Source organism: Microtus oregoni, unplaced genomic scaffold (genome assembly GCF_018167655.1).
Source record: "Microtus oregoni isolate MIOR12 unplaced genomic scaffold, Mior012 000073F_ref0000255, whole genome shotgun sequence".
NCBI lineage: Eukaryota > Metazoa > Chordata > Mammalia > Rodentia > Cricetidae > Microtus > Microtus oregoni.
In genome coordinates this window covers 7,364,461-7,392,245 of record NW_024543986.1, presented here as the reverse complement: position 1 = coordinate 7,392,245, position 27,785 = coordinate 7,364,461, and the positions used below count along the sequence as shown (strand labels likewise).

Genomic DNA, 27,785 nt, shown 5'->3' with positions numbered 1-27,785 from the left:
TAATGTGTAGCCATGTATCTGTGCATATGTGTATCTCTGTGTATATGTATATTTGCATTGATAAATTCTATGTCATTAGAATGGAAGAGTCACTAATTACTGATTGCATTCAGAAGCAGAGTAACGCACATAAAGATGAAAGCACTGAGAAGTCTCTGTCAAGCAGGGCAAATCAAAGATACTAGAAATGAAGAGGAGAAAGGCACGGAAATAGAGAAAATGGAATCCAAAGAGCATTCAATCCTTTATCTTTGTTCAGATAAAATTGAACAACTGAAATCTATAGCAAAATGTGTACTAGGAGATGATATAGCAAAACGATGTGGTATTTATCTCAGCCATGCAAGGGTGGTTCCATAAATACCACAGCTCTTGGGCCTAAATCTATAATAAGCCATTTAAACAGGACCTTGATTCTAACTTCTACCCTGTCTTAACCTTCCTGACTTCAACATGAAAAGCAGTTAGGCCAACTACCAACCATATTTTAAATTCTTTTTATTCTAAAATAGAATAATAGAAAATTGTGACTCTATTCTAACAGAGATTTAAAAAGCTGAATTAAAAAGAAAAGATTGAAGAGAGATCTATAGAGAGCTCTCACAGAAGTGAAATTCACAGGGCAAGCTTCTGTCCTCAAAGTAGGAGGTAGGTGGACAGAGAATCACAATTTACCGAATTAGAATTCCATGGGCAAAGACCATGGAAACCATGGGAGCTGGTTAGGAAACCCTGCATGACAACTGAGGAATCGCTAGCAGCTCAGTATGTACAAATGTGAGAGCTAATTCCTGGGAGAGGCGCTCATACTGAAACACCCACATTTTTGGAAGTTTTTTGCCACCAGGTGTTCATCCAGGGTTCTCCCAGGAGGCCAGAAAAATATGTTATCAGCAGTAGGAGGGGAAAGAACCCATCCTGAAACAGACCAGACATTTTGTTTTTCTCAACAAGACATGCCCTGAGGAGAAACTTTAACCAAAAGCTAACTTGCAGAAATACTTTGGATACTAAGCAGTCTGGAGGAACGATGACAAGGTCCATTTAAACATGTTCCAGGCCTCAGAAAAATAAACACCTGACTCTAGGCCCCTCTGATGGCACTGCAGTAAATACGGGTGGGGAACGAGCCACATTCATAAGGTTTACAATCCAAAAGCACAGACTCAAAATAAAAACCAAAAACCTAATCAAAGTGCTAGAAATCATTTCACTTGTTGAACAGCCCATGCCACATCCGGAAGGAGTCTTCTGCTCAGAACAATACAAGGCAAGTATTGTTCAAAGACTTGACTACTGCAGTCCTTCTTAGCCACCATGTAATTTCTGCTACTGAACAGCATAATCAAAATAGCAGTACTCTTTTTAAACTAAAGGACAAAATGCACACAGTTTTCTAAAAGACACGGCCTGCATCAGGAGCAGACCCAGGTAAGTCAAGGATGTTGGAATGGTCAGATCATAACTTTGAAATTAATGCCTTTGATTAATAAGCTTTAAGTTTTTAATAAGAAAATGTAGACAGTATGCAAGGTCAGGAAAGTTATAGAAGTAGAAAGACGGACATTCTAAGAAAGGATAAAAACACTTTACGGATGAAAGTATAGGCAACACTGCTGTTTTCGTTAATCCATATTAGTTAAGGATCCAATGAGATAATATAACGTATTTAAATGAGAGAAACATGAAAAACACCAAGAAAGCCTACTAAAGAGAATAATAATCACCGTCACCATAATTGATGATGGAAAAGAATCACAGTTTCAAAAATGTCTTTTACTAAGATGTGAATGATTCTTTTATATTAGTTTTTACAATGTGAAGGCTAAGTCTCACCTGTAAGAATAGCAATTTTGTTTCTGAACTTGACACTAAAAGTATAGCTACAAGGGACCTTGCCATATACAGCTATGGCTCCTCATGTTTTTCCAGGTTCTTCTGTTATCTAGGACAAACCTCATGCCAGAAACTCAAACAAATAGATTTGGACCTTATCTTCATGATGCCAGCGTGGTCTCATTTCCCACTGTGACATTATATACATCGATCTGAATAGATGTACCATGAAAAGCAATGAGCATTTGCTGAATGTTCACTACATATCAGGCATTGTGCTAGCTTAATCCTCAGAACAAGGATATGAGGTATTATTCTTCTCTTCTCTAGTTTGCATATGAGGAAACAGGACTTAGAGATCAAGCACGACTGCGTTGTAAGAGCTCCCACATCTGAAAATGTGGAATGGATTCCACACTTAAGCTCAACCTATTCAAAGTCTTTTCTACTGTACCCAACTGCCTTCTGGGTTAAACTGCTTCTGTCTCTCCGGTTGCGAGAGTATACTCCCAGGGAAGGCTGTTCAAAAGAGCTTCCTTCCTTCCTGCTACAGTTCCCACCTTGCAAGAAGGTTTGGATGCCCAAAGGCAAGAGAATTAAAGGGGTCAAAAGGCATGCTCTCTTCCCCACCTAGTTTTAGAACTGCTGAGAGTGCTTCACTCTGCTGTTAATGTAATTTGGTTTAGCAAATAACTATATTTTTTAAACCCACAGCAGAGCTCCGACAGCACCTGAAATAGCATTTCCTCACAGAGAAGAGTGTAAGCTAGCAGGTCCAGGGCAAGAATCCATATGTTTTGTTTTACTCTGGGAGACTGCCACCATCTTCCTGCCACTGAACTAGCTTCCAGGGTAACTGTGACACCACAAAAGCAACTTCACAATTTCCCCTAGGTTCTGATGACACCAGAAAAACAGCATTCCTCACTCTTACACTACCGCCAAAGAACTGGGAGGCTCAGGGCAAAGAGGAAGAACAAAACTGTTCAGAAGTCAGAGCACAACAGAGTAACCCAGGCAGGGATGGGAATATTGGAAGTGAAGATCAAACAGACTTGTAAAAGCTAACTGGAAACTGCACAGAATGACATGAAAGGGTCACTGGGAGGCCCAGCAAAAATAAAAGAGTCTGACAAGTCCCCAACAAGCAGGATAGCAGTGGGAGCTGCACTGAGGGAGGCTGGGGCAGGGCAAAGCCAAACTTAGGCATCTGCAGAAACAAGGACAGTTCATCTGTTCTCAACCCAATTTATTCTCCCAGCGGACTCAATCTACTATGAAGTTTTTATTGTTGCTTTTATTATAGCAATTGGAAAGAATTAGGCATTGTCTTGCTGGGTGGAGTCCATTAGGGGCCGATAAAGAAGAGGATTAATTCATTGTTACAGTCCTAGGAGTATTTCCAGACAAAGGAAACCCTATTATGAGGAAAGTACAGCTCTGCCCAGCCCTGTACCCTCCAACTCTGCAAGCAGAACCATGAATTCAGGTCATAGCAGAGCAGAGGCCCGTCTTTCTCTGACTGTCTTCACAATCTCCCAGTGGGTAATAATATGATACAACAGTAAGCGTTTAATAGGGGTGCAGGCTGGGGATTCCAAACATTAACCATTGTCCTGCATGCCCATCCCATCTACCAGAGCCAGTATATGGAAGCACCTACAACGATCCCTTCAGCATGAATAAGGACAAGATTCCCTAAGGTCTTGTCTCAGCCATGACAATGGTGGGGACCCAAGTGGGCTTTTTCTGACTTAGTCCAGAGAGTAGTGTGACTGGAGGTTGTGGCAGCAGCCTTCCTGGTGTTTCATGAAGCAGCAGAAGAAAGACATTCATTCTCTCCCGGTTGTTTGGAGAAGGCTAAAGAGTCAGGCACCATTGACATAAACTTTTCTTCTATCCACACCAGCAACATTTCCAGAGCAGTTACCGCCCATCCACACATTCATACCTGCCTGTAGCGTTTCCAGACTTACTTTTGGCAAAGAGCTGAGAGATGGTTTTCCTGGTGTCCTCTGAGCCTTCGTACTCCTTTTCTGCCAGCTGCTTGTTGGCAGTCTCTAGACGGTCTGCGGGATGTGCAGAAAATCAGCAGGGCCTTACACATACCCTTCCAAGTGCTTGGTGTTTGTCTTCTAAATACTGGCCTTTGGCAAAAGGCAGCATCTTTTTTTGACAATAAGGATGGGTGACACAGACCTGAGTTTGTAAATGTGAATCTCAAAACAGTAAAAGACCTAGTAAAGCAAGAGCCAATGTAGGGAATGCATGCTTTCAAGGGTCTTATGGGCATTATGGAGCACAAAGCCAGCAAGGACAATGTAGTAAGTTCTAGGCCAGCCTAAACTATGTAGACCTTATCTCAAACAAACAAACAAACCAACTACCAAGTTACTCTCACTAGTCCCTTACCTCTCAGATCTCTGTTGAAGTCATGCATCCTTCGAATCTCACCCTCCAGCTTGTTCCTCATGGCTTTCTCCAGATTCTCTCCTTTAGAAGATGACTTCACCAAATTCTCATATGCCTCTGAGACCCGCTGAATTTCTGTCTCCACCTTAACATTAAAAAGAAAGATGGTGTTGCTGCTAAAAGTTTAATGGGAAAGACAGTTTAGAACCGTACATACAATACTTCAGTGGCATCTTTTTTCAGAATTTACATATGGCCAGGAAGCAAGTGTAACATATTTAAGAACTAGGTTTTCAAAAAAGACTGTGAGCTCAGTAAATGATTTGTCTGCTTCATAGGATTTCCATAGGACAAAGGTGTGCATGTGTGTGTGTATTTCTGTGGGGGTGGAGTCGGGGCTGGGCACTGTGATTTCTGCCTCATGGAAGGCAATAAGATAAAATAGACTTCACACGATTTTAATTTCTATTTTTTTCTGATTGTGAAAATATTAATAATACTGTATATTGTATAGCAATAACTTTCTTTTGAAGCCCTCAGAGCACTTCTGTGTGGTTCTCTCATTTTGCCCTGACATCTGCCCAGGCGATGTAACTTGACCCATGTTAGCAGAGAGAGTAGTTAAATCACCTTTACCAAGAACAAATCAGCAAATAGTCAGCCTCATGCAGTATAATTCAATTCAATTCAATTCCCTTTCACAACTAGCCAATCAGGATTCAGACAGTCAAGAAGACACAATTACGCTGTCAAGTGTGCAAATCTGAGCGAGAATGTCCACATTATCCTCTCCTCCACTACAATCAAGCCAGAAAACTTAGGGCCAGACACAGCCAGAAGGGAATAAGGAGCAATGCAAAAAAGAAAAGAAGTTATCCCTGGTTGGGGGAGGGGAGGAAAATAATTTCAGGGAGAGATGGCATTTGGAGTCAGATCCTGAAAGTGGGATTGGATTTCAATGGGCAGAGGTGAGGGGAAGGGTATTCTATTCTGAGTAAGCAAATGCATTCCCAGAGTGGCCAGGAGTCTCATTTGACTGGACACTGTGTGGTAGCCACAGGGAATCTAGAGGGATATGGCTGTGAAGATAAGTGCAGTCAGGTCATAAAATGGTTTCAAATGCCAGGCATTTGGACTTTATCCCGCAGTCACCAGAGTCAGTTGGAAACTCGTACCGATTTTTAACTCGAATTCATAATTTGTGTGGTTTTATGACACTTCTCTGCAAGTCTTATAAAATGAGAAGAAAAGACCAACGCTCTTGTCCAGAATTAGGCAGAATCAGGAAGAAAAGACGAAATTAGACTCTAGAGTTTCTCTGCCACCAGTCCAGCTCCCGTGCACGTGTAACAACCGCAGAGATTATTTGCATATAATTTGTATAAGACAAATAAACCCCATGGCCTATTAAGCAATTTTCAAATTAAGGCTGACTCCTGTAACCACTCTGCATTTCGACTCAGCTTTCCACTCTTCCTAAACAAAGCTCACGGTGCTTTGGGAGGGGGGTGATAAACAGGCGCCCCAATTGAGGGTGGAGGAGGAGCGGTTGGGCTACAATCAGTTCCAATTCCAGCTGCCCCCATCTTCAAAATCCTGCTGGAGACAGAAGTGCCTGCAAACAAATGAGGCTCACTGAAAAGAGCAGACTTGAAAGTGTTTTTCTCCTTGCAGATGGCACCAAGATAGCAGCACAGAAGGTGAAAACTGGTGAATGGCATTTAGAGACAAGATCTGCAGGGCCTGCGCCTGGTGAAGGCTTTTGCAGGAAATTCAAGTGCTGCAGAGGAGAAAATAAACATTTCCATTTGAAAGAGCAGGCTTGGTGTTGGTCTGCAAGAGGCAGCCAAGAGAAAGTGAGTGAGACTTCCTACTTGCTGCCCAGGGCCCAGAGAAGGCGGCACCTAGAAGACAGCCCCTATCTCCAAGTACACACATAGTCTGCCTGGGAAGAAGCTGTTGCTAATCCTTCTCCTTCCCCTTCCCCTTGTGGAGATACTGTCCTCTTACTAAGAGCAGTGCAACAAGGCCTTCACAGAAAGGCCAAGAAGGGCCGATCCAATGACTTGGTGTGGGTGGTAGAAGGCCTGGAAGACAGGGAGAGTGGTGGTGGGTTTCAAGATTGTCTTGTTCTACTTTCTGTCCCCAGGAACCCCCAGTGCTCACTCGCTCACTCTCCTTCCTTCCTTCCTTCCTTCCTTGCTACCTTCCTTCCTTTTTTTCTTTCTTTCTTCCCCCTCTTTTTCCTTTCCCTCCTTCCTTCCTTCATTTCTTCTTTCCTTTTTAACTCTACTATCTGGTGTATACCATATTTTTCCTTTCATTTTCTTCTCCCCTTTCTGTTCCTTTTTCTCTACCTCGGCATTGGCTAGAACTGGCTTCTCCAGACGCGCAAGCTATGATGATTGTGTTTTTCTGACATACGTCAGTACAAGGACCAAACAATAAAGAAAATTCCTATTTTGCTCTCTGCCCTAGTCATCTGACCCAGCTGCTAGTGTCACCAGGGATCCTTGACAAAGATGATCTGAGCTCAGGAACCAGTAATTATGTCATAGATAAGGCCAGGCCACCCAAATTAAAAGTTAGAGGAGGTCGAACCAGCTAAACAGGGTTTCTAGTCAATCGACAAAATTCATTTATAGCATTAGTGCAATGTGAGAGAGGGGAATTGTCAAACTGAGAAGAAAGAAAATATAAAATCAAGACAAAATAATAGCTCTCCATCTATCCCAATAGCCCTCAACCGGATCTGAGGAAACTGAGAAAGGGGGCATCTCTTCCACATAAAAACCACTTCACTATGGAAAAAAATAAGGCTGCTTCTCCTTTAGGTAAAAGATCTGCTGTTAGCACATTCTTAGTTTTGTACAGGCCCTGAAATTTCCATTCTTGTTGTCTCCTAGGGATAGAGCTGCTGAACAATACAAGGCTACCATCCTTCCCTCCCCACCTTTGGCCGCAACTTCCTGAACAGTCAGCAAGGAGATCATGTCACATGAACTCCTCAGGGTCAAAAGCTACAGAGGAGCCGAAGGCAGAACTCTATTCACTCTGCCACCCAGGCAAGAACTGAGGTTCGGTCCTCAAGGCCCTCAACTGCTGAATTCCCAGCTGCAGCAGAAGGTGGGGGTGAGGGAACAGGGAAGAACGGGAACTGGGGACACACACTCCTTTTTCTATTTCTTCTGCCTAGGGCTGTCACCTGTCACCCAGCTGTGGCGCTAAGCGCCTTTTGTGTGTCACCCTCAACACACACACACACACACCAGGGAAATAGAGCAGATGCCGAAGCGGATCTGTGCAGAAAGACCAAAGCAAATGTGGGGAGGAGGGCTAGTGTCAAAGAAGAATTTGGAAGAGAAGTCCCACAAGGAAGAGCACTGTCAGCTTTTTCCTGAGCCATACAAAATCTCAGCTGGTGGGATTTTTCTAGAAACTATGAACTATGGCTTTATACTTTTGACTCAAAATCATATGGGGAAAATATAATCAAGACAAAAAGCCTTTAAATGCTGGCAGGTTTTCCATGAGCACAGACCTTACTAATATTCTTTATGAAGAAGTATATCTGATGACTTTTTGAATAAAATAATGAACCAAGTCTTTCTTTAGGGTTATAGAGTCTGGGACATCTATAATATTTTTCTTTTAGTATAAAAGCCAAATGTTATCTCTCTTAAAGAAAAAGGGGGAACAAAAGATGGTAGCAAGTGTTTATATAATACAAGTACATGATAAGCATTGTGAAAATTTCATCATGAAGTCCATTGTTTTGTTCTTAATTTATGATAATAAAAAAAGTTAGTTATCCTAGACAGACAGACAAAGCTTTTACATAAAGTTTGAGCAACATCAGAGGAAGAATTTGAAAGATCTACCCACACGAGATGGTAAGCACACACAGAGGAAACCTTTTTATGATAAGTGCACACAGACAAAACCTTTATATAGGTATTTAACAGGTCCCCACCAGTACGATTCAAAGAAGCCGCTATTGACCCTCAAGGGGAGCCATACCTTCTGCAGTCTGGCCACCTTCTCATAGCATCCATCCAACTCCTGCCGCAAGTTCCGATTCTCGTCAGAGAGGATCTCAACCATCTGCTGGGCTCTCGAGACGATGGAGAAAGGGTCAGCTGGCAAGGGCTGATAAGAAGCAGACGGCTGAGCCCGAAGCATAGCTGAGTAGGCTTCTCCCGGCTGCTGCTGTGGTGCTGGAGGAGGCAAGGCGGGCTGGGAGAGACGGTAGTGGTCCCCCTGGTGACTCTGATTCGGAAGAAAGTGTTGCTGCTGCCTTGGCAGGTGTGTAGAGTGGTCGCCTTGGTTTGCGGCCAAAGCGTGTTGGGCAGAAGACAGTCTCGTAGATGGTGGAGACTGCAGCAACTGATTCCCGGTCGTCAAGGAAGATGTCGGGCTGTGAGGCTGAGAATTCCTTGCCGACAAAGACAGCGAGATGTCCTGCGTTGTCCTGAAAAACACAGAAGGCCAGCTCTGATAAAGTTCACTTCCAAGGCACAAGTAAATGACACAAAGGGATAGCCCCAAAATACAGGTAAAATGCATAGCAAGCAGAATTAGATCCCCGCCAAAGAACTCTAGCGTCCCATTCTTACCGAGACATCCTGTGGCTCTGTCCAACAGCTACTGCTCACTAGCTATGAAGCCTTTGGAGATGAAACCAGATAACCTCTGAGGTAAGTATGAAAATCTTAAGATGACTATCTCCACATTCATTCCTTAGTCATTTAAAATTCCTTTTGTACAAAGTAATGCTCATGACCTGACTGAAAACTGAACCTGTCTGGGAAAAACTTTATGTATGCAGAGACTTCAATTTAGAAAATATGTTTACTTGGTTACTTAAAACAGTCGCTCGGTTGCCTTTCGTGGTCCTATCTGCAACTACCTTTGAGAATTCATACACTCAAGAATTTCTCAAAGAGACAAAGATATTTATTAAACTTAAAACACCAAATAATTATTGCTCATTCCAGTTATCAATTTAATAATACACATTAAGGAGCAATATGGAAGCTTGGAGAAGATAGAGGCAACACTATTATATTATTTATAGCACACTGAATCACAAAATTTAGGAATTAGAAAGACTTTAAAGGAATTATTTTCTTGTATAGGATGAAACTAAAACCCAGAGAAGGAAAGAGATGTGCTGAGGGATTGGATATGGTGCAGAGCTGAAACACAAGCCCCGAGTACATAACATAAAACCCCAAGTCCCGTCCCGAATGAAACAAACAGAAAGAGAAAGAAAGCCAAAGCCAGAGATCTGGGGAAGAGTGAACTATGGTGTTAGTTCACTCCACTCCCACCTCTGGCTTCCTGAATTTCTAAGCAGTGCTGTACAAATCCCCAACCTATTGCTTACAGAAGGTCTCAGAAAGAAAACTTGGGTACACTGTTTAATATGGCTTCCTGATTTTTGGTAACTAATTACGAGACACGAAATATTAATACGTAAGTACAAATAATTTGTGCATAACTCTTAACTAAAACAATCAAAGCATATGGATGTGTTATTTCCCATTATCAACACTATCAGGAAGCATTTGTGTCTGTTTATTCTGAAGGCAAAAACATTTTTCATCCCCTGGCACAGGCTGAACTTTATATGTTCCTGAATTTCTCAATTCAGGGAAGACAGAGGACTAAGAACATGATTTAGATACCAAAAAGGGGACTTCAGAGACTTTTGGTACTACTTACTAGCTCTGTGAAACCTTGTTCAAATTTCTTAGTATAGAAGGAGAGATAACTCAGTAATAAGAGTAGTGGCCCAGTCAGAGACCCCAGCTTTGATTCCCAGAACGCACATAACAGCCATGTTTCAGGAGATCCGATGCGGTCTTCTGACAGGTATCCCGCATGCATAGAGAGCACAGACTTACATGCAAGCAAATCACCCATACACATAAAATAAGTCCTTCTTAAATTTATCTTGCTGGGCATGAGGGCACACACCTTCAGTCTCAGCACTCATGAAGAAGAGGCAAACCGATCTGGTCCACATACTGAGTTCCAAAATAGCCAGGCTTCAAATGAATTACAAAAATACTGGGAGCTCTACCTGTTTTGACTCAGTAAGAACTATAGCTTTTTTTCTACCGGTGAGATATGTTGACCTTGTTAGTGTCTTCCTGTTAATCTTTGTGCTAATTTGTTTAAAATTCTTGACAGAAGTTGGACAAGTGAGCAGAAGCCATTAACTTTTCACTAGCAATCCAGACACTTTAGCACATGTCTTTCTCACACACTCCAGTAACCAGCGTCCCCAACCACTCCTCCCTGTATAGGCTGTTTACAACCTAATCATCCCAAATATTTGTTCATGGACACAGCCAGTGACCTCAATACTTAACAAAAGTACTAAAACCTCTTTATACCCGGGGTCTGTCCCGCAGCCTCATACATGCCTCTAACATACACACAATTCTTCCAATTTTACACACTTGTCGCTGGCACTAATTGGTAAATATGGAAGAAATCGTGTAAACTACTTGAGCATACAAGAAATGACACACTAGTCAAGCCTACAACTGGAGAGCTGATGCCATACATAACCTTTCCTCCCGAGAGCCCGGGGTGGTTTGTGAACTTACATGGTGAAAGGTTTCCACTTCCCATCCTGTACATCTTCACTTTCTATACAGGTAAAAACAACCGTGTGCTTCCTTCCCAAGAGCTGTTTTAATATGTCTAATGCAGAGCTGGAATGTCCTGAGATTTGGGAGGAGGGGGCCTTTGAATATCTTGGGCGAAAGAAGGTCTTAAATTTCATGTTCTCCAACCCTACTTTCAAAATGTAAGGAAAAAAAAATCCCAGCACTATCTTTTGCCCTCGTTCTCAGGATCTGAAAGTCCACTGCCTGAGGTATATCTCTCAAAGCTTGAACACATAGTTTCAAACAGGGCTTCCTCTCCATGGCTCCCCTGGGAGCTTATCAAGCATAAGGGGCTTTTTACTCAAACAGACTTAGGCATCTGCTTCCCTCCTCCCTGAAGGGTGAATGGCCTGTCAAGGCCCTGGACAGTGCACAGCTTCTCAGGGGTCTAGGAAAAGATACTGCACGGTTTCCGGAAGGTCTCTGGGGTCAGATAAGCCCAGTATGAAGATAAGCCAAAACAAAGCAGCTGCCCCTTGACTCCCCAGGCCACAAAAGGAAGCAGGGTGCTGGAAAAACCAAGGCAGTCCTTTGCTGGCAGATTTGAAAACAAGTAAACGCTTGGGTAGTTGAAAAAGTAGGGACCCGCTCCAGGCAAAAGAACTCCAGCTGGGCTTCAACATCTGCCCACCATCAAAAGGCAGGGCGATGGTAACCATGAAATAAGGGTCTGTTGGAGAACAGGGGGCTCAGGAAAGAAGACACAGGTTGAGGAGAACTCCAGCCTATGTCACAGGAAACAAAAACACACTGAAGACTAAATAATAAAAGAAAAAGTAATGATAGCAATAAAGTGGCCAAGGCGAAGGCAGTGCACTCTTGAGCTCCTCCACCCCACAGCATCTCCAAACACTCCCCACTGAGAACTAACTGGGAACAAGGAGCCACCAAGGAGACAGTAGAATCACATGATCCAGGGACAATCCGATCTGCCCCTCTGCTCCTTCTCTCAACATCCAACTCCTTAAGACTCACGGGCTACTAGTGATCTGAAGAAGAGGGGACTTGGCTGGCTATCTACGGAAGAGACCACTCACCAAACTTAAGCTGCTCCCCAAACCTGCATTGAGAGAGTCAATATATTCTCAAAAATAGCTTGTAAAGACAAAAAGGGAAAGTAACATACACACACACACACACACACACCCCTAGCAAATACAGACCTTCCCACCTGCTACCTCTATAGGGTCCCCATCCTCTTCAGTCACTCACACATGCGCCCACATGAGTATAGGCATCTCTCTCTCTCTCTCTCTCTCTCTCTCTCTCTCTCTCTCCCTCTCCCTCTCCCTCTCCCTCTCCCTCTCCCTCTCCAGAGCAGGTGCCACCAGCAACCTATAGCTGGCTTCTCACCACAGAAAGGGTGCCTCTCCCAGGCTCTGACAGTGACTGTGAATCGTGGAACAGCTTGTGAATAATTCCAGACCGTTCCAATTGTACAAGTAGCTCTGTTCTGAGCTACAGATTTAGGTCACCCTGAGATTCTGTTCAACAAGCATTTCAAGGAACCTCAGATCTGGGCATGATTTCAACACCTGAAAGGGGGTGGCTGCTATATAAACAGAAATTATTTTAATTTTTTAAAAGCACTTGATCGGTGTATAAGCCCAGGATATAAAACAAAACAAAACAAAACAAAACAAAAAAAAAAACAGTTCAGTACTCAGACAAAGATTTAGAAATTTAATAATTCTTCTCATGGTTTGGCCTTATTTCCCCATCTGGAGCTCTGAGCATTCAAGCTATTTATTTTTCTAAGGAGGGAGGAGGGCATGGGGATGATGAAGTAATCAAAGGACTGTTTATAACATTGTGTTCATTTGAACAGCAAATCAACAGTTCACCGACTCTCTCAAGGCAAATGAAGGCAGCGTTTCCTTTCTAAGGGCACTTTCTTCAGAAAAACTGACATTTTATCCTGATCTGTCATCTGCGGGTTCAAAATTAAGAAGTAGGCTTTCTATTTTTTTTTTTTAATTTTTCTGCGAGCTGCAGCTACTTGGGAAGATATTCACAGGCCATATAGGAAATCAAGCAGGAAAAGGTGTCAGCGTGGAAAAGTAGAAGACTTCTGGAAAGCTGTTCGACTGCGTCCGCCTGTCAAAGATCCTTCAATAGGTGCCACTCCCCCACGCAGGGCATGCAAAACGCTTAGAGATAGAATTTGTTGGATGTATACCCAAACTTTACATGGAAAACCTCTAGCTTAGGCAATTTTATTATTCATCCAGCATATCAATATTCTGTTCCTGTCCTGCAGAGAAGCAACTGTTAGAGCCTACCAGTGTGTTAAAATACTGCTCAAGGGCTGGGGGCGGAACTCGGAAGGGCAGGGCGCTTGCTGATGCCCAGCACCAGCCAAACAAAAAACAAAAAAAAAAAAACAAAACAAAACAAAAAAAAAACAAAAATCAAAAATACCAAAAACAAAAAACAAAAACAAAGGTAGGTCAGCATAGGCTTTGTTGTTTCAAGGGCCATGAATTGAGATCCACAGATAATATAGAAGGAAAGAGAGAAGATACATATCTTCCTATAAAATATGTGCAGCTTAATTTCTCTGGTTGTTTAATCAGTATGGGAAGGAAAAACCCCTCTTTGTCCCATTATTTATTTAGGCAGATCAAAGAGCTTTTCCATCTAGCTTCAAACACTGTGGGAGTCATTTCAGATCACAAACAATACTGGTGAATGAGTTCTGAAAATAGCTTTCCTGGGAAGGCGGGCCATGTGCTGAGCTGGGGCTTTGGCTTCAGCTCCACACCCTAGCCAACACACTCTTCCACAAGGCAACAGATCAGTAGCCCATCCACGGGCCAGAAGGGAGACAGTGCCTCCAATGCTTCCATACTGGTGGGAAAAGCAAAACAAAAGCCCTAGGCTTCCTTGACATTTTCCTAGCTTGAATGGATTTCCACTAAGCTATGCAGTCCAAGAGTGCAGGCCCTCCCTGGGTCTTCCATTTCACTGGGCAGATGGGAGTTGGGCTCTTGTAGTAGTTGAAAGCTAAAGGGCCCCGTTCTTATCCCATTTTCTGTCCTGAGATGATTATCAAAAATCAGGCTCCTGCCTTCTGAAAACTTCAGAGGAACTTTCAAAGGGTTAAGAAATCACCCTGGGTTAAGGAGAAAAGAAAAATCCTAAACCAGTAAGGCAAGGGGAGGAGCCTAAAATGAATTGCCTCTGGTCAAGAAAAAAAAATCAGGACCTGGAGGGGAGAAAAGAAATACCAGGAAATGCTAGGTAACTTCTCTTACCTCCGCCCTACTCCACCCCAAGTGCCTTACCTCCTGACTCACCAACTTCAAGCCAGGAGGTTCTTTCCCAAATGAACAAATAGACAAGAGGCGAGGAAGATACCAATGAGATCACAGTCTTGGACTGTGAGCCACCTAGGGCTTCAAACCTTATGGATACCCATCATTACCTAAACCTGGTAAGAGGTCAGGATGCCAAGCGTAACTGCTGCACTGCTGGCTTTGTTTAACCGTTCCCCCGCACCATGTCCAATTGTACCAAAGAGTAGTAATATAACCAATAAAAAAGAATCAGGATTGGGTGAATAGTAAAAATGACAACGGGTGCTGAATGATTAAGAAATATACTTAGGAAGAACAAAAGGTATAAAACGGAAGGGTTGGGCATAGTTTTGCACATAGATTTTTAGTATCTGGAAGAACTTCTACAGAGATAATGTGAATTTAACCTAGATGCTTAAAAACATGACAGGCAGCTGCCTAATGAGCTCTCTCCAGAAGAACCAAGAAGCACCCCCCCCAAGACATTTTCTGAAGGTCAAGGCAAGGAACATTCTGAGCCAGCACATGTATATAATTCTTCTCCCACCAACAATCGTATCTGCCTGGCTCTTGAGTGTCAAAAAGTATCACAATAATTCTCTGAGACAGTACAACTAACAGGAAACAAACAGATTGCTCCACACACACACACACACGGCCGTGAACTGTGAATGATGGAAGGGACACAATGTGGCAGACTTATTAAAGCCCAAGACAACCTGCTTCTATTGCTTAAGGAAAGCCTTTTAAGAACTCACAAGATTAGAAACAATGACCCTTCTTCCAGAATCCCAGGAGACAAGAGAGCACATCAACACTAAAATGAAGCACTGCTTTTCTCTACAGCCACTGGGAAGTTTGTTATATCAAGCACCTGCCCATTCCTTCCCTTTCCCAAAAGGCAGCAAGAGAGGCTGGTTGGGGATGAGGCCAGGAAATGACAAAAAGGGAACTCTTACCTGGCTGCGCCATACTCAGGGGGGTGCTGATATCTCATCAGTTGCCCCTCTGTTCTCCCTGGCTGGTTCAGGCGATGCTCGCTATAGAAGAGCCCTGGCTCTTGGGGCTTGCACACTACAGACTGGGATGGTATGCCCTTGAAAGGGTATTCTGGTGGGGGGCCTCGTTGTTCCATGCCCTTCAGACTATGTTGGCTGGGAGGTGGCCCTTGAGCCTTGTAGAAGTCACTGGAACTGGTGGGATTCTTGTAGAGGTCACTGGGTTGTGGTGGGGAGAGGGGAGCACTGGTTACAGGTGGGTGGGCTTTCACTCCACTGGTAGCCAGTGACATCTGCATTAGTCTTTCACTCAGGGATCGGACATGCCCTTGCTTAAGGTCTCTAAGTCCTTCATCTTGGTGCATCTTCCCAGGATTGAGTCGCTGCACTGATGGGCGTCCCTCGGTTCTCATCTTCTGGTTAGTGACTCCTGTGACATAGAAGGCAGCGCCAACACTAGCATGCTGTTGGCCCCGGAAGTATTGTGACTGGACCTTGGCTTCTTCATAGGTCGGCAGTTCCTCATTATTCTGCATACGAGGGGACAGCTGCTTCTCCATGACGATGTTTTCTGACTGGATTTCCTGGCCCTGGGGTTCTTGTCGAGCAGGGTGTGCCACGAGCTGCTGGTGGTGATCCTGGGGACTCAAAACGTCGGTCTGAGGGCCGGGGTTCCCACTGCCAGCGGAGAATGGGGGGCTATTCCCTGTGGCCTGCTGGTGGATGGCAAGCAGATTACGATTCTCACTAGGATTGCCATAGCAAAGCTGCTCTTAAAGCAGGCGTTGCAATACCGTAGTTCCTCCACTTGGCTGTTCTTCAGAATTTCTCATCTCTATAGCTGGCGTTGCTTTGTGAAGAGAGAGAGAAATTGGGCACTTGGGCTGCCCTTGACCTGGGAAGGGGAAACAGGAAGCTTAACATCCAGGTGATGGATTAATCAGTACTCTAAAGGGGAAGAAAATGTGTTTTTGAAGGGGAGGAATCCATTACAGAAACAAAACAGAGGAATTGCATTCATAAATCGTAGATTAATTCCATGCTTCTTGTCTTTAGCACTGATAGGTTGAGGAACATTTAGGTCAAAAAGTGGTTACCTCTTTTACCATGATCTAACTAATCTTGACTTACTTTCTAAAAGGAGTGGGCCAGCAAGGAGGAGTCAAGTAGGACGGTCAGAGCGGGCAGTTTTCTAAGACCCTTTCAAGTTTCATCTCTCTTTACTCTATTTAAATCAAAAATAGAAATGTTATGCTATGGAGGTAGAGACAGAGAAGTGGGCAGAGTTACCCCCTAAACAGGATTTATGAATAAGTTCAGCATGTAATATAGGAAAAATAAAATTCAAAACAATAACTTATGCAAATAATAGGGAAAGAGAGCTTAGCGAGCACAGGCATAAATGAACCCTGCCTCAATGTCATTTTTTTCTCAGATTGCCTATAACTCCGAAACATAATCTTAAAAACATCTTTTTAGTATCCATTTTGGATGCTCCATTACTTAATAAGAAAATAGCTTTGAACAAGTATTACTGACGCATTTCTCTTAGGCCATCAAGGAGAGACATTAAGGCAGCTTGCTGTTGGTGTTGGGTAGGACAAGTGGATAGGGGGAAGAACCTCTGACATTTAGAAACTAAAAAATCCAAGTCCATCCTTCTGAAACAACATGATGACCATGGCCCTGACCACCTCCATCAGCTCTTCTAAAGAGTTACTATGGAACTTGTCAAATAGACAGCAGCAGCACAAATTAAGATCCACGTCAAAAGACTATGGCAATATCCAAGGTAGCCTAAGCCAGTGCTCTTCTTTTCATAACTTCTGTATCCCCATCTGAAAAATTGAAGGGCAAGTCACATGCACCACCCCTTCCCTCTTGACTCCTGACTTGTGCATGTCCATTAACCAGACACTCAAAGACTCTGTAAAGAATCTGTCCTGCTAAACACTGAGCGTAAACAGCAGTGCTAAAGCATGAGATTTTCACTGTAGAAGTGTGAAGTAACTTGGTGTGCATGGACATGTCACACAAAAGTCACTGTAAGGGCCAATCTACTGAGTGTTGGGTTTCCACATGAAAATCCCGCACTCTACCTACCAGGTCTTTATCTCGACAGTAACTCACACCCAGCTCTCTGCAAATCCCTTTCCTTAGTGCTGCAGGGCATCCAGAATGGGGACAGCAGATGGACATGCTCAGCCTCTGGCTTCTCTTCCTTCTTGATGCCTATCACTACATGCCTTCCAACTGTTCTATGGAATGAGCTAACCCAATGGTTTCCCCCCCAAAAGCACGTTTTATCATTTTTTTATTCGGATATATAATTATCTTATTGATGGGTTTGTTTTGTGATATTAGAAATGGAACTCAGGGTCACAGGCATGCTAGGCAAGCACATTACCTCTGAGCTACATTCCCAGCTCAAAAAAAAAACCCCAACTCTTTTTGTATCTCATCCCTATTTTGGAGGAAAGTGTAAGCTAACCACCGAAAGGCTACCTAACTTAGCCTGTAATCATATTCCTCTCCACTCCTGTGACACTCTGTGGTTCCCAGATTTGGACTCAAGACTCAAATTGAAAAATCTCTTCTGTTGCCTGAAATTGGACAGATGACTACCAAATTCTTTTCTTATGGCAAAAAAAAGGTAGAAACAAGAATGTTTGTAGGTAAGACAAATATTACCTCTAACCCTCTCCCACAAGGCAGGAGAATGTAGACACTGAGCTGTCCCAGACCCCATACCTTCAAAGGTATGCCACCCCCTCCCATGCCACACCCGTCCTCCAGCACACACACATAGGCTCCCAGGCATGTGCTCCTGTGGCTCAGCACGCACAAACGCAGGTCCCATCTGCTCAAGCACGTGTGCTCAAGCACGTACACAAATACACACTTGCAAACACACACTGAGAACTCAAGAACAATGAATGGCAATGGGTTTTTGATCCTACTGCACGTACTGGCTTTGGGGGAGCCTAGGCAATTTGGATGCTCACCTTACTAGACCTGGATGGAGGTGGGCGGTCCTTGGACTTCCTTGGACCTGATTGCTCTTTGAGCTGATGAGGGAGGGGGACTTGATCGGGGGAGGGGGGGAGTGGGAGGCGGTGGCGGGGAGGAGGCAGAAATCCTTTATAAATAAATAAATTTAATAAAAAAAACACACACAAATACACACCCACCCATAGGCACACTCACACACACACACATACACACACAGACATGTGCACGCACATATATGCACACCAACGGTTCATACCTATTTCTACTTTCTTTTAGGCTTAAAGCCTTGATGAGGATAGGGAACTCTTGCTTATGGGCAGCTCCAGAAACCGCAGCAGCAGATTCCCTCTCCCCTAACACTCAGGTTCAGGGTAAGCGCCGGCAAGAGTCCAACCACAGGTCACTCTGAAATGTTCAGAAAGGGTAGGGAGGGAGAAATCAAAATGTCGTTTCTAAGTTGCCACCATGAGCCAGCAGTTAAACAAACTACTCCTTCCAAGGGAAAGTCTTGTCCCATGTTGCTTGGCTTTGAAATGAGTGGCTTTGAAATGAGAGCTCACTGTGCAGCAGGTGTGTGCGGGAGGTCATTCCAGTCTCCAATGGGACAGAAAGACTAAGAAGTGACCCTGGAAAGTGCTGCTGTGTTCAAGTCTCCCAGCCTTAGAAAGCCATGCCTGTTGGAACCCTAGATGGTGGTAAATACCCACAACCACTGTTACCTTGGGAAACAACATTCAGTTGGTGTCAGTAGCAGGATAGATTTGTGAATTTAACTAACTTACAACCAGAAGGGAAGGCAGACATCGTAAGTTAGATCCAGAGTCCGGAAAAAAAAAAAAAGACCACTGAATATCAAACTCCTGACTCTACTGCCACAGCCTCGGCCAGGCAGAAGAAAAACAAACTTCAGCCAAGTCATTTAATATTTATTGAAGATTGAGCATTCCAGACATTTGCCAGGCTCGTACTAGACACAATGAGTCATACAGAGACATACAAAACATAGTTCCTGCTCTCATTGAGCTTACAATCTGATTAACAGCCAATCACCCTTGCAAGAGGAGGAAAGCCATACAGCCTATTGGGTTCAAAACACAACAGAACATGCCTCAGATTGCCCTCTCAGCACCTCCTCTGACACGGGGTCTCAGCAAAAGGAGTCTACTCCATTTTATTTCCATTTGAGATCATTTTCATTGAGTTTCTGCTTTGAATCCTTCTAAACCTCCCTTCAAGTCCAACCAACGCTACTGTAAAACTGAAGAGTTTGTGTTTAGGTAAGGTTGTACATGAACCACATCCTGGCCTAGCCATGACTCATTCGTATCACTTTAAAAAAAGAAGAAACAAACAAACAACAACAACAACAAAAAAAAAACAAAAAAAAAAAACCCTTTTACTGCACACCAGAGGCTCTGTGAGAAGCATGGCAATGCAGAAGAAACACATGAGCAACGTTGTATTTTGGGAGCTTTTCCAAAATTCTCAAGTTGAAAAAAAATCCACAAAACCACACAGTGATTAATTTAGCATTATTTCCTTGCAATGTTGCCAAAATTAAACGAGCAGATATGGAGTGAACAAACCCAGAAATTTGTCTTTCCATCTTGTTTTGGTCCAAAGTATAATCGTGATCAAAAGCAAAACTGCTCCCAATCTGCAAGGTAATTATTTGAGGGTGTCTCCCCTTCAGTGCAAAGCAGAGAAACAACTTTTAATTGGAGTCAAAGTGAGACTGGGAGTAGAACTCTGGTAAATAACCAGCATGCTCTTGTTGTCTTACTCTGAAGAAAACAAGTGTCCGCTTTTCAACGGAAACCAGAAAATGGCCCTAGGCTTTCAAAGAGGAGCCCCTGGAGGAAAGGCATCACAGGCTTTTCCTCCAGAACTACTGAGATTCTTCATGCTGATTTGAGACTGGCTTTCTCCTGCCTCCCTGATCTTCACTGGAGAAAACTTACTTGGCCAAAATCTCTTCCCCCACTCCCTTAATTTTGTTCAAGTTCCTCCACATCTTTTTCAGACCCCAAATCACTTTCTAATACCAATGAGACACTGTGTTCTCCCACTTCCTTACCACATGGTTCTGGTTTCTGTTTTACAGGAAGGCAAGTCATCTCAGGAGAAAAACAAACAAACAAACAGAAATTATACAGAGTTCTCCCAAGCTTATGTCTCTTTTTTTGATAACCTTATGTCCATCAGCATGCTAAGGAAAAACATGACACTATTAACGAAAGAGAAGATTCCTTGTCTCATGCCGAAGAACCGAAATAGTAGGAACTACATAACCTTTAATTTGCCCACACTTTTAATCATGCCACTGCCAGGGATCTGACATCATCTTCAATCAATAAAATAACCTTGTTGCTCTTGAAGACACAGAGTGCCTTTGAGGATAGTGGACCAGAAAAGAATGGAAATGCCTAGCTCTGTTTTATAAAATGCAGTATAAATCTATATACCCAGCTCCTCTGTAATAAGAAGGCAGCGAAATTTTTGCTCCACTTGGAGCCATGAACCTCTCCCCATATACCTGGAAGGTGAGCCAAACACATTAGTGAGAGCTCAGATGTTTCCCAAGCCAAGACCCAACAAAATCAACATTACAAGGTGGCCAGAACAAACCATATTTTTGCCCTTCAAATGAATTTTGCAATAAGCCTATTAGGTCTTCTTTCTAACCCTTCTTCTACTTCCTCCTTCCATTCTGCCCTTTACTATACAAACAAGGATGGAAAACCTAGTCTAGAAAACCGGTTTCTCTGCCAAATTCGGATCAATCTACTTCATATTTTATTTCCAGAGAAGTGGAAAGCATCCAGGTCAAAATTTCTGTGACTATGTCTTTGTAAATAAAACATCACACACACACACACACACACACACACACACACACACACACACACCCTTATTAAAAGCAAGAAGTCTGGGCAGGAGAGATGGCTCAGTGGTTATATTAACCTGAATGCTCTTCAAAAGGACTAGGGTTCAATACCCAGCACCCACACGGCAGCTCACAACTGCCTGTAGCACCAGCTCCATGGTATCGTACAACATCTCCTGGCCACCACAGACACTGCATGCACATCATACACAAATCTATCCAGGCCCAACACCCATTCAAATAAATAAACCTGACAACAACAGAGCCAGGAAGTCCCAGTAGATTCACTTGTGCTCTCTGGCTGGGCCGCTTAATGGCCTGATCTTTCATAGACACTATCTTTCCCAAGAAACTTTGCAAGCCAGAGCACACATTCAGCTCTGTGCATAGGATGTTATTGAGCTGAACAGGGAGTGGGGTACAGTAGAAACCCTGCGGCCAAGGGTTCTATTATCTCACTTCTCAAGTTCAAATCCTGAATTAAGTTCTTTGTTAATTGACCTCATCCACGTTTCTTTACCTGCATAGGTAACAGTGGCATCACCTAGAAATTAGGATCAGTGGTGTACACATAATAGAAGATTATGATCAAGATTAAGAGAAGTAGAGGTATTCCATGTAAAGTGTGAAGCATGGACCCTGACACTCCATAATAGCTCGAAAAAGTTAACTATTGCTATAATTATTATACCAACTTAGCTTTTATTCTAGAATGCTTTAAAAATGTTATGAAAGTTGCTTGATTTAAAGTCCCTATTTGTATCTTAGTTACAGGGTTTCTTAAGCCATCAATGGTCAGAATTCTGATAACTCTTGGGAGATCACTTAATGCCCCACAGTCCTGTAACTTGCAAACTGGATAGGCATTTGTTCCTGCTTAGAAAATTCTCGTAAGGGGTTGGGCAGTGGTGCACATGCCTGTAATTCCAGCCTAGGCAGGTAGTTCTCTGAGTTCGAGGTCAGCCTGGTGTACAGAGTGAGTTCCAGGAAAGCCAGGGCTCCACAGAGAAACCCATCTTTCAAGCCCCCTCCCCAAAAAGTAATGTGTAAGGGAAGAGTGGGCATCAATTCTTTTCTGTATCATTCATTGCCTAGACCACATTGGAAAATAACTGTAAGGCCTTGAAATTTTCAACCCTTACTGAGGAGCATGTGAGAAATCTGTTTCTAAAACATTAATTTTTTTAAAACATATTATATTTTAATTACTTTATTTTTATTTATTTGTTTATTTATTTAGTGTGTGTGTGTGTGTGTGCACCAGGGTGTGGCCATGTTCACTATGCTGTGCATGTGCAGAGCAGATGTCAACTTGCGGGAGGCAGTTGTCTCCTTTTACCATGCAGATCCTGGATATGGAAATCAAGTCTTCCCAGAGGCAGGTGCCCTAACCCCCTGAGTCATCGTGCCCAGGTCAGAATTGGTCATTTTTTTTTATCCCACTTACACTTTCTTTTTTATTGCTCTGAACTAACCCAAACATATTCATGGGCAACAAAATTACCACGCAGACAGTGGAGGGGTCAGTGAGACACACAGTAGTGGGGTGAATCCTGTTACCACCCATTTTTTTCTTCTGATATACATCATTTATAAAGGGGATCATTAGACCATGGTACCACATCTAGCCACTTAATGCCTCAAAAAAGTACAAGGGATCCATAAAAGCAGGACACACATAAAAGGAAGAAGGTTTAAGAATCTACCTAGATCCTTGCTGCCTTAACAATCTCTTCCCCACTATGGTATTGTTGTTTACACTTTATTTTTATAAATAACATAAATACAGTGTGCAAATAGTTATAATAAAGAAGATAAATCACTTAGAAATCCAGTACTTCAGCATTGTTAAAATTTGTAAACACTCTATTTAGACCTGTGTAAAGCAATGAAAAACACCTGGTTTTGGTTTAAGAGACAGGGTCTCACTGCGTAGCCCAGACCAACCTGGAACTATGTAGTCCATACTGACCTTAAACTCATGGCAATGATTCTGCTCAGTTTACGCAGTGCTGGGACTATGGGTTTGAGCCATTACAACCAGCACAAAGAAATATTAATATGCACAGAATATGGGATCCTACGTTTCATTTTATTATAAGCCTTTTACCCATGTTTTGGCATAGACATCATAACAAATATTGTAATGGTCATGTAATATTCCAATGAATGAGTGTATCAATATGCACTTACCCACTTTCCAATTAAGATAGTCAAATGACTCCCAATTTTGTGCTGGCCTAAATAATTTCATTAAAACATGTTTGTGATTTAACCTTTTGCTATATTTTAGAAAAACATTTTCTTAATTAAATTAATGAAATCTTAAATCCTAATATAATATTGTTTCTTAATGATACAACCCCACAAGTGAAAGGAATGGGTCAAGGAGCACAAATGTTTGTGAATAGCCATTTAAAAAAATAAATAAACGAACAAAAAAGTAGCAGAAAGCAAAGCCCCATGAAATCTTTCTTTCACTTAATAAAATGCTCTTCTGCCCCCGTTTCTCCACCAGGTCAGAGCAGGGCTCTGGGGACACTGGGAAGCTTAAGCCAAGAGAAGCAGAGGAGGACCTCAGTGCCTTTTGAAATGGCAGAGCGTGGAATGTGGGCTCCCCTAGGAATCTAGCTTGCATGCACTTGCCCCAAATTGCCACTTGGCCAAGAAGCTAATTAGTAAGAACATCAGATGGGTGAGAACAGGTTCATGGCCTGTAATGGCTTATATCATCTTTCATTTTTGCCCTTGGAACGATCTGACCGTCAGCTTGAAGACATTCAGTTCTAGTGACCCAGCTTGTTACTTTCTGAGAACAGAATTTGTTCGTTTTGAGAGCCCAATCTTCGCTTTAACCTAATGGGCATGTTGCTATAAAAAACTGAATGTACATGAGCAAGGAGTCTGTGCACATGCCTCTATTTGCAGCTTCAATCAGAGTAGCACTTTTAACGGTGACCAGGTTTAATATAATATGAAGAAATGCCACCTGTTTAAATGGTCAGTGTGTTATAGAAAGAGCACCTATTTGACCATACAAAGTCACCCGGGTTTTAGGTTTTAGTTAGGGAAGGCAGCAGACCAGAGATACCCCTGGCTTTGCATGAGGCCAATTTCTTTTCTTTTTTTTCACTTCTTTTCCAGAACTCTCAGAAAAGTGGGTTCAGCCCCTCCTTCAAAGATTTTCACTAATCATACTCCATTTCTTTACTTCCCTGAATTCTGCTCAGCATAGAAAACGAATTCTGTCCTCTTTCTGTTCCTATGGCCCTTGTACACAGCTGTTTTAGCACTAACCAACATTTAGTGAGCATTTACTATAGCTAAAAAAAAGTGTTTAGCTTTCGCTTGTACCAAGAAGACACTGGAGAAGAAAAAAAGCAACAAATATTTTGAGCCTAGTCATCAGGAAGTCCTGGGAAGGTAGGTCTAATCTAAAAACTTCTGTATAACAGAGATCTGCAGAGAGCTGAGTCGAAGGCACCGAATTTGTGGAGCCACATGATTTCAGAGACATTCTGAAATATATCTTTGGAAGTCATTGGTATATGTGGAAGTGCTAAAGTTATAAGAGAGAGGGCTGGGCCACAAAATAGGAACAGAATTCACCAAGGCTGAAAGTATGATGGGCCCCCGAAGAAAATAAGCATTCGAGAAACTCCTACATTGTAAATGTTAAACAGATCCCTTCACTTGTTCTCAGGTCACCTCCTCTATATAATTTAAATCCAGAAGCTCTTGCTTCAGGATCTAAGTCCCCAATAGTAATTCAGAGACATAAAAGAAGGCAATTCTCCTCACTGGTACTTCTAAGAGTCCAGGCAGAAATCACAGGAAGCTGAGCTAGAAATGGAAGTGCAAGTTGGTAGAATACATAGGATGGGGTACGCTCTTTCTATCCCAGTACCTAAAACACCAACTCATGTATTTAGTGTATGGAATATGGGAGTAAAGAGTGAATAAGACCTGCCCAAGGACTTTGATAGAAGCTACAACCGGAGAAAAAGTATGAAAGACATAGAATACTAACATCATTATTACCTTTAGTTTCTCAGCCCTGTCTCTAAGGAGTCAATGGTTCTTCCACTTCGGTTAGCCTTCTCAGCAGCTGTGGGGGGAAGTAAAGACAGATGTGAGTAACTCCACTTTACAACTGGAGAAACACAAGTGCAAGGCACATAGCTAATGCTAACTCACTAGATCAAGGTTTCATTGTTGCTCCCCAATAGTGTCAGAATCAGAAACCAAATCTTGTGACTTCCTGCCTGCCCTATATTCAGGTAAAAGACAAACCCTCCCACAGACTTCTTGCCAGGTTTGGAAGAAGACAGTTTACAACAGAAATTGTTTAAATTAATTTTAGTTAAAACTAAGAGAAGCTCATTCAAAAAGCCAAATCCCCTGAGCACGCCAACTGTCTGTCTACATAAGTATGTTTCCCCTACACGAAAGTATTAAGACAGTTCCCCAATACCAGGAGGACGACTGGCTTCATCTAACTCTCACTGGTGCTATGCTGGCATAACTTGAAGCCCCCATTTTGCTGCAGACTCTGGATAGGAGCCCCATTTGCCTTCAGTCAGGTTTTTGTGTCGGAGTGGGGCTCAGGTGCTGGCTGCAGGTGTGGCATCCAGCAGGTGCATGGATAAGAGCCAGTGTTTCAAATCTTCATGCCAAAGAACCTGAGTCGCTCTCCAAAGACAGAGGCAGCCCCTCCTTCTGCTGCCGAGCTGCAAAAACCACTAACTTCTTTTGACTCTGTCGCCTTGTAGAACTGAATCTAGACCCTGCCTTCTCAAGGAAGGACTAGAGGAAGATCAGTTACGCCACATGTCAGAAAGCCTAAGTAACTGCCCCACTCAAAGAAACTAATGCAGGCATGGCCAACAAGGAAAAAGCATCAGGGACTAGGTATAAAGAATGATCATCTCCTACAAACTGTGGAGGGAAGGGAGGCTCAAAGTAGACCTTATATTTTATCCCTCTATAGGACATCTATTCTTTTGCACATGTCCCTGAAATCTCAGAAGCTAGTATTTCTTTCCCTAAAAGAGGTGAAGAAAATAAAAACTATTAGGAAGGCAGTGCTTATGGTTAGCCCCACCCTCACCCTTTCCCTTCATGTTCCCAAGAAATAAGTGCTTAGCCTGGTCACAGAAACAGCGGGATCAGAAAATTTACCACAGTGCCCCACACAATACTAATTGGCAGCTGCAGGCAAAAAGAATGCTCTAGGGGGTAAAGCAGGTCATCAATATTTTCTTAGCTCTGAAAACTGTTTGCTTTTGAAAACAATCTGCCTCTCTCAATCTCAATATCTCTCTCTCTCTCTCTCTCTCTCTCTCTCTCTCTGTCCTTCTTTTGACATATGTATGTACTCAGGCAAACACACATATAGGCACACACACACACACACACACACACACACACACACACAGGCGGGGATAGGTAGAAAAAGGTACAAGAAAATCATGGAAGGAAACAGACTATAACCTTAATAAAATACTGTATTACGATCCACTGTATTTCCTTAGTTCATACAGAGAACTACCATTAGCAAGTTGTGGTTCAGAACTCATGATCCACAAAGTAAAACTGGATGCTAAATTAAAATGTGATCACTGTATAAACAGAGTAAAACAAAGATCTAAACAAAAAGCCCAAAGGTAACAGAGGAAATTCCATCTCTTTAGAATTGGCAATCAAAATGATTTTCCTCATCTGTGATTTTTTTTAAGCTTAAATTTGCTCTCACATGAGGGGGAATGTCACTAATTCAATGCAAATCGGCGCCCCTGAAGACAGCTAAAATGAGTAAAGGATGCGCTAATTAGCTTCCTAACAGGGAAAGCTTTAATTGAACTTTTCTATAACAACCTTCATCAAAGTTTCCAGGGCAACTTCATAGAAGATGTCAAACCTGGCCCATATTTATATCGTCTGAAAATAATTCTCAATACACAGAAACACAGAAAGCTGATTTCTCTTCAATGCTGTTAACACTCAGGCCACTACATTTTCTGATGTCAGCAATCCCCTTCCCACAAATATCCCAAGAATGCACCACCGTCATTCTCCTTTCAATTATGTGGTTTCTCTGCTCCTTTCTTGATTGAGTCCAGGCCTCTCGGATAATGAGAAGCATGTGCTGGGTAAAAAAAAAAATGCTCTTTAAAAAAATACACACATCAGTTTCCTCTACATCATAAAATGGAGTGACAATCACTTGTCCTTATCAGAAATATCAAAATCTATGAGATATTATAAAAAGGGAAAAAATCATCATCAATGTGTAAAGGTGATCAGTTATTGTAATCTGAAACAACACCAATAAATAAAAGCGAGATACCCCCCAAATCCACCCTTTCTAGCTTGGCCACATTTATATTTATTGTTATCTTAATGTTGCCTTTGGGGGTATTTAAGTTCTGACATACACATGGAAATGAGCCACGAATTGTAGAGCAAGCATAAATATTCCATCATTAATAAAAACCAGCTGTGCCCAAAACACTACAACAGCTGGGTTTCAGTTACTGGCTATCACCAGTATTTGTCACAGGCAAATGTTACTCAAAACTTTCTCCCTTAAAACACAGAAGCATTAAACTCTGCTTTACTTTAACAAGCTTGAAGGTGCTCTGAAGGATTCGCTGGC

The 27,785-nt window shown here is 42.6% G+C and overlaps 1 protein-coding gene across 1 annotated transcript in view; it reads right to left on the bottom strand.

Moving 5' to 3' along the window:
• LOC121441133 (angiomotin-like) overlaps positions 1 to 27,785 on the bottom strand; it is a 58,291-nt gene that overhangs the window by 25,152 nt on the left and 5,354 nt on the right. The window contains 5 exon segments of the mRNA XM_041642268.1: positions 3,813 to 3,905; positions 4,249 to 4,393; positions 8,269 to 8,719; positions 15,190 to 16,123; positions 25,169 to 25,235. Coding sequence (XP_041498202.1) covers positions 3,813 to 3,905; positions 4,249 to 4,393; positions 8,269 to 8,719; positions 15,190 to 16,061 — 1,561 coding nt within the window. The 5' untranslated portion in view covers positions 16,062 to 16,123; positions 25,169 to 25,235.